At 38.8% G+C, this 6,568-nt stretch overlaps 1 protein-coding gene across 6 annotated transcripts in view; it reads right to left on the bottom strand.

Annotated features, from left to right (window-relative positions):
* The window catches only part of LOC102305191 (class I histocompatibility antigen, F10 alpha chain-like), a 10,265-nt gene extending 4,909 nt beyond the window's left edge, over window positions 1-5,356 (bottom strand). For 2 of the 6 annotated variants that reach the window (XR_006053661.1, XM_042217058.1), the window contains exons 1-5: window positions 4,347-5,354; window positions 3,425-3,691; window positions 2,704-2,976; window positions 1,841-2,155; window positions 1,422-1,517 (exon numbers count right to left, since the gene is read on the bottom strand). Coding sequence is in view for 4 of the 6 variants with exons in the window: in XM_042217058.1 (XP_042072992.1) it covers window positions 1,422-1,517; window positions 1,841-2,155; window positions 2,704-2,976; window positions 3,425-3,691; window positions 4,347-4,401 (1,006 nt within the window). In the remaining 2 variants the exon portion in view is untranslated. Of the gene's footprint in view, window positions 1-574; window positions 995-1,318; window positions 1,518-1,840; window positions 2,156-2,703; window positions 2,977-3,424; window positions 3,692-4,346 lie in introns of those variants that run through there. The other 4 variants (XM_042217056.1, XM_042217057.1, XR_006053662.1 and 1 more) reach the window with 4 other exon arrangements.
* Between the last annotated feature and the right edge of the window lie 1,212 nt (window positions 5,357-6,568).

Below are 6,568 nucleotides of genomic sequence, written 5' to 3'. Positions count from 1 at the left end.
CAGAAGGGGACAGAGGGGGGGATGCCTCCCCTGCACCCTGGTGACACACCTTTACCCCAAGGCCCTGCATGTGTGGGTGGTTGTGGTGGAGCGGGAAGAGGGAGGCAGCTGGAGATGGGGAGGGAAGGAAGGGAGGGGAGGGAAGGAAGGGGGGGGGGGAGGAAGGGAGGGTTGTTTCCTCTTTCTAATGGGAGCCTTATCCCTCTGTCTGAAACACAAACACACATACATGCTATCATTCACAAAATGGACAGTGGTTGAGCAATGGTGGAGTTTGAACCCAGATGAAGCAGGATGGATTATTATTATTATTATTATTATTATTATTATTATTAGTGTTGTTGTTATTTGGGGATGTGTGTTTTTCTGCACTATGCTGTGTTCGGGTTTCCACTCATATGTAGAGGCAGGGTGTGTACATGTGTGGCTGGAGGATGGAGAACAGCCACATGCAGGCCTGATGGGTGTGGCCCTGCAGGAGGACTGGCCACACCTGAAGTTCCTGCCACACACCTGTTGGTGATCAGGGCTCGTCGGGGGAGCTACTTAGGAGAGTGTTGGAGCTCCCACCGGGATCATTAAGCTAAGACTCCAAGTCAGTGTGTAGTAGTAGGAAGTGCGGATCGTGCACGCGCGGGTTCAGTGTTTAACGGCTGCTTCTGTATTGTCCTTCAGGTGGAACGAGGGACCAGAAGGGCAGCACGCACAGGGTGTGCAGAAACACAACTGCCGGGAGCACGAGCACGGACGTCGGAGGGGAACACACACATGGGAGTCTAGGGAGCAAAGGGGATTTATTGTGCATCTGTTACCTTCACTGTAAATAAAGTGCACTGTTTGCATCGCAGAACCATGCGTTTTGGGTCCTCATTCCCCCATATCCCCACGGTCTGCCAGCCAGACCGTGACATAATGAGTCCAGTTACAGCAAAGAGGACAACAAAAGCTTCAATGACAACATAGATGATCATGACCCTGGACCATCCTGGTAAGGCTTAAAAAAAGAAAAAGAAAACAAATATGTTCATTTTTTTCAGAAGAAGCGTCATAAATGATTGTTTATTGGTTAAAATGTTTTTCTGTTATGTCAAATATGTGCTTTTTAACTTACATTTACTGAAAAATATTCATATTTACCACATAAAAATAAAAGTAAATAGGAAACTGTCAAATAAAATTTACACTGTTATCTTTAAATTCCCACCCTCTTTCTAAAGGTTTACTTATGAAGTTTTTCTAATGAGATTTACTGTTCTTAGACTGGCTTATACCCAAAGTCTACAGCTTTTGAATCAGACCAGTAAGAATTAAGCCTTACTTTCACTGGTCCTAATCACAGCTTTGTCCAGTTTGGTGACGATGTCCTCCTTCACACCGAAGAAGAACACCGAGTAAAAAAGATTTCTGTTTTTGTCTCTTACCTGTTCTCTTTTTGTAGACAATAAAACCAATTACAGCAATCACTGCGAGAACAAGCGTTGCAACGATCATCGGGATGATCATGGCGAGTGAATTTCCTGTAGATGACACAACAACAAATGAATCATAACCTGAACAAATGAAACATGTTAAAAGAGACAAACATCAGTTTGCTAATCAGATAATACAAAAAAAAAGATGCTCGCAAATTTAAATAAACTGTGAAAAGACAGCAAACTGGACAATAATTTAAATCAGAGCACCCAAAACTTTAAATGGTAATATTTATTAAGAAATTAACAAATCAGTATCAGTATGAAAATCTTCATAATCATGTATACAACTTACACTTTTCATCAAACTCAAATAAAAGCACATGAACCGCATGATTTTTACACTAAACTTCGTGCATGTTTCCTACCTTCACTTTTACCCTCGTTGGTTTTGATCACTGCTTTGCCCAGTTTAGTGATGACGTCCTCGTTCACACCAGAGAGCTGAAACACACAGTCATATCTCATCCAGTCTTCAGGTCTAACAGATCCGAGGTCCAGATAAACACTCATCTGGAAGGTCCCATCATTGTTGGGAAAGATCTCTCCTTTCTCTACACCTTCATGAAGCTCCACTCCATCTTTCCTCCAGAACATCTCAGCTCTGTGAGGATAGAAACCTGTAGCGTGGCAGATGACTGGAGAAGAAGGAGTCTTCTGGAGGAGAGACACTGAGGGAAGAACTGGAGAGACAGAGAAATTTTACTGATTCTCTTTTTAAACAGTTATAATAATTATTATTATTACTATTACATTGGAATATGTACAATGCTGGTATTATGATTACATTTAACAAAATAACCCTTTTTTTTCACGTTTTCAATTTTCCACAGCCATCATGCCTAAAACCAGAATAAATTTCAAATACAACATCAGTTGACCAGGTTGTGAAACAAAATTCGAACTTCAAATACAAAAACAGAATATCATGTGCAAACAAAACACACTCAACCACAAGGTACCCAGCTTGTGCTCAAGAAAATGTTATAATAGCAATTCGAATATTTCTCTGTATTTATGAAAATATTATAAAAGAGATTTCTTACTCAAAAAAACACACATTTAAGATGAGTTGTATTCTCCCATCTCCTTCTGCATGTTTCTTAAATGCAATTAAATATTATATTTCGCTTTATAATTACAAAAATGTAACATTGCATTACCTAAATATTCCCTCCCAAAACTTGGAGAAGACGTGGCATGAAACTAAATCAGTTCGAGTGAAACCTACCTGTTCTCTTCAGACTTTTCTGACCATAGTTCACATATTTCTTCAGCCAGTCAACACAGTCCTGAGTTAAGTACTTTCTCCTCTTCGTATTCCAATCTGCATCACGATCCCACTTATTTTTGGTCATGACAGCCTGAGGTGCTGGAGTGATCCATGTCTCCGTGTTTACATCAAATGTTATGAAGTCTTCTCCATCATAGCCGTACTGGTGATATCCTCGAACAAACACATCATCCCATTCACAGCCATACATTAACTGGACAACGTGGATACCTGTGAGAGAGAGAAGCAAAATCATAGTGCGTTGCAAAGAAGTATTGATCCACAGACACCAAAACAGAAGAGCTGATTACTTCTTAAACAGCCAGCCGTCATGTAAGATGCAGAATGAGACAAAAAGACAGTAGCTGGGGTTGGCGAGCATAAATTTATTCTGATTTAATCTATGGAGATAACATGTCATTTTAAAACATTTAGTGATTGTTTATTATTGAGTCAGAAACACTGCAAATGAGCAGCATCTGATGGTCTCTGACTCTTCAGTGTGTGTGTTGAATCAGACTGTTGTTTATTCAGGTGTGAGTTCAGACATGAGTCCAACACAGAACAGACATATAAATAAAATGATGTTATTTACAAAAAACTGGAGTAATGCAGTTGGAGAACATGTGAGTGCTGGTTTACAATGAAGATGAAAAGATAAGATAAATCTTAAACAAACCTCCAGTTTGATTGAAGCGGTGCTTTGCAATTTCAGTGTTGTTTCTGAACACCTGCTCAGCATTACTGAACCCTCTACTCTCCGTGTCCCAGTACTGTGGATCATCTTCTGTGACGTTGCTCATCCAGTCCTGTTTGGGCACAGCTCTCCTGGTGTTGCTGTTATAGTGAATCATCTGAACATCATCGACCATCCCAACAACCACAAACTCTGGGAGGCTTGGGACCTCAGAAGATCCAATGTAGAAATACTGCAGAGAGTGAGTGACTGGAAAAAAGTTATTGACAACTTAAAATCCCATGTTTCATTTCATTTTGTATATACACAATACACAGTAGATAATTAATCACTTCAATAAACAATATAAAGCTGAAAATAAACCTAATAATATATTCTGAAATTTTTTTTATTCAAACTGACAGAAAAACATCCAGCAACAATTCACTTAATAGCTCAGTATGAAACGTAAATATAAACAAAACCCCAAACTTAAAACACGAAACTGTAAAACAGCTCAATTTGGGTGTTTTTGTACAGAAATGCAACCTTTCATAGCAGCATTTACAGAAACACAGAAGCTGTTTCATTTCCACATAAATCAAAAATATTTAGGCTATGATTAAATTTTCAAAATCCCTTATATAAACATATTTGTAGTTTATACAATGATTTGAGCTACATTTGTTTTTAGATTACACCAGATGGGCTACATCATGTTCTCCTGTGGAAATACATAAAAAAGTACAGACTAATGAATGTTTGCAAAGCAAGCTATAAATACACGGTTGATAGCCAGCACGCGATTACTTAATGAATATGTAACAAACTAAAGCTCTGCTCTTATTCTTTGAGAAACATTAGGCCAAGACTAATCTGTGACGCCTGAACAACCCTGTTTTCCGCTTCAGCACCCAACACCTACCTGCAGACACACACACTGCGCAGCAGAAGAGGAGGAGCAGAATAATCGGTCTCATTTTTAATGTGAAACAGAAATGAGAAGAGAAAACGAACAGGCTCGGTAATTACTGTAACTTCTCCATAGTCGAGAAATTTCTTGCCAAAAGTGGTCGTCTCAGAAGATGGCCGTTTTAGGGGGGCATGTACGTTTTTCAGTGTGCCTTTTGCGGGTTTACGTTTTGCACGTACGTCATGTGGGAGATGTTTTAATGATTGTATGAAGAAATATACCTCACGTGGGCTGTACTCCAGTAAGCAGATTTAGCTAACAACTCTGAGATGAGGGAAAACTCCGAGTTAGTTATAGTGGTAACAGACTTTATGTCTTAAACTTGCTAGATTGCTAGAACAGATTTTCTTAAACTAACTCCCTCTGACTCCTCCCCTCCTGCCGCAACTGAACCTGCGTGACTGACACTCCGATTCATTTCCTCATTCATAACGTCGCTGTCAAAGCTAAATTATTCCACTGAAAAACAATCTGTCATCTGTAAGTGAAAATTCAAGGTTATTTTCCAATAATTTCAACTTACTTAATCAACATTGTGAAAAAAATCAAAAACAGTCAAAACAGAACAAATGAATCTGCAGCAGTTTCAATTTTTAAAAACACTGAAATCCCAGTGAGAGGTTTGTTTGCTATGAACACTTTTCAAGCCTGTGTATCTCAAATGTCAGGACACTGATGTTGATTATGTACATATGATCAGCTAAGAATGAAATCTATGCTGCCAACTGCTTGATTCTATGGATAGTAATGCAGCTGTCAAACAGCCAGGCAATCCTCTGAAATATTTACCATACAACTCATACTCATCAATGTTCGATCATGTGTCATGTTTAATTTGTCAAAGTGATGTAAAAATCTGTCACAGTTGGAGATAAGGTAAATATTTGAGTCACTATGAGGCTGAAATTACTTTAAAATTCTGAAACTGAACAATGTGTTTTTAAAGTGACTTTTTAAATGCAGCATGCAGACACTGACCGTAATCGGATTAGATTTAATTTTGAAGTGTGCACACAGATTCCTTATTTAAAATTACTTTAAATAGGTCATCCTCTCAAAACTATGCTGAAAAACATCTCAGAGCTGGCTGTGTGGCAGGGTGTGAGTAGGGAGTATCTTTGTTGACTGCTCAGATTGCTACTCCCATCATTGCAACAATTCAGTTTGTGATGTTTCCTCCCTCTTATATATTCCACAGTCAACTGTAAATGCTGTTATTGTTATTGTTATTAAGTGGGAGCACTTAGGAAACACATAAGTGCAAAACCTCCTTTATGGCATAGGTTTCCATGGCAAATGCATGTCCTGTAAGTGTAACAGCATGTCCTATTAGCCTGTACTTTTGTCCACACAGCAGTGGGATATAAATCAATATCCATCCAGCCATTCTCTTCCGATTATGATCACGTTGTTGAAAATATTTAAAACATCTCTTGCAAAATACCTCATATCCTTTCTCATGAAAAAAAAATGTACATAGAGGAGAGCTTAAGTTTGACCAGGTACCAAAGCAAATCATTCGTACTGAACTAATAATGTAAATATGACGGTGTATCACAAAAGATTGATATCAAACTGATCACTTGGTTGCGTTACTGTTAGCAGAGACGGGTCCTGCAGCAGAATCTGCATGAATATTGAAGATACTTATATTGTCTAGACGGAGAAATAATCACACGTGGGGCATCGGCTTTTCACCGGAACAACACAATTCTCGCGTGCACTCTGCAGCATAACAGGAAGCATCCTTTCAAAATAAAATCACAACAGATGACAACGAGGGGATACCTATTAACTAGCTCAACACCCCCACTTGCACTCACGTTGTCAGCTTTACATACATTCCAAAAGAAACAGTTTTTCTTTACTATTTGTTTACACTCCAAACATATATTTCTCAAACTTCAATAACTTCCCCTTTGTTGCTGGCTTTGTCATAACATCGGCCACCATCAGACCTGTCGGACAATATTCCAATATCAAATTTCCAGCATTAACTGTTGATCTCACAAAATGATATTTGATATCGATATGCTTACACCTCTGTCTGTTAACAGGATTCTTTGCCAATGCAATAGTCCCTTGATTGTCCTCAAAAATCTTTGGCGGTCTCTTTTGATGCTCATACATGCTTTGCAACAGTTGTGTCAAGTACAAACATTCTTGTATTGTTG

Source organism: Haplochromis burtoni, unplaced genomic scaffold (genome assembly GCF_018398535.1).
Source record: "Haplochromis burtoni strain Fernald_Lab_line unplaced genomic scaffold, NCSU_Asbu1 Contig_1561, whole genome shotgun sequence".
Lineage (NCBI taxonomy): Eukaryota > Metazoa > Chordata > Actinopteri > Cichliformes > Cichlidae > Haplochromis > Haplochromis burtoni.
This window is presented reverse-complemented; position numbering and strand designations above follow the sequence as displayed.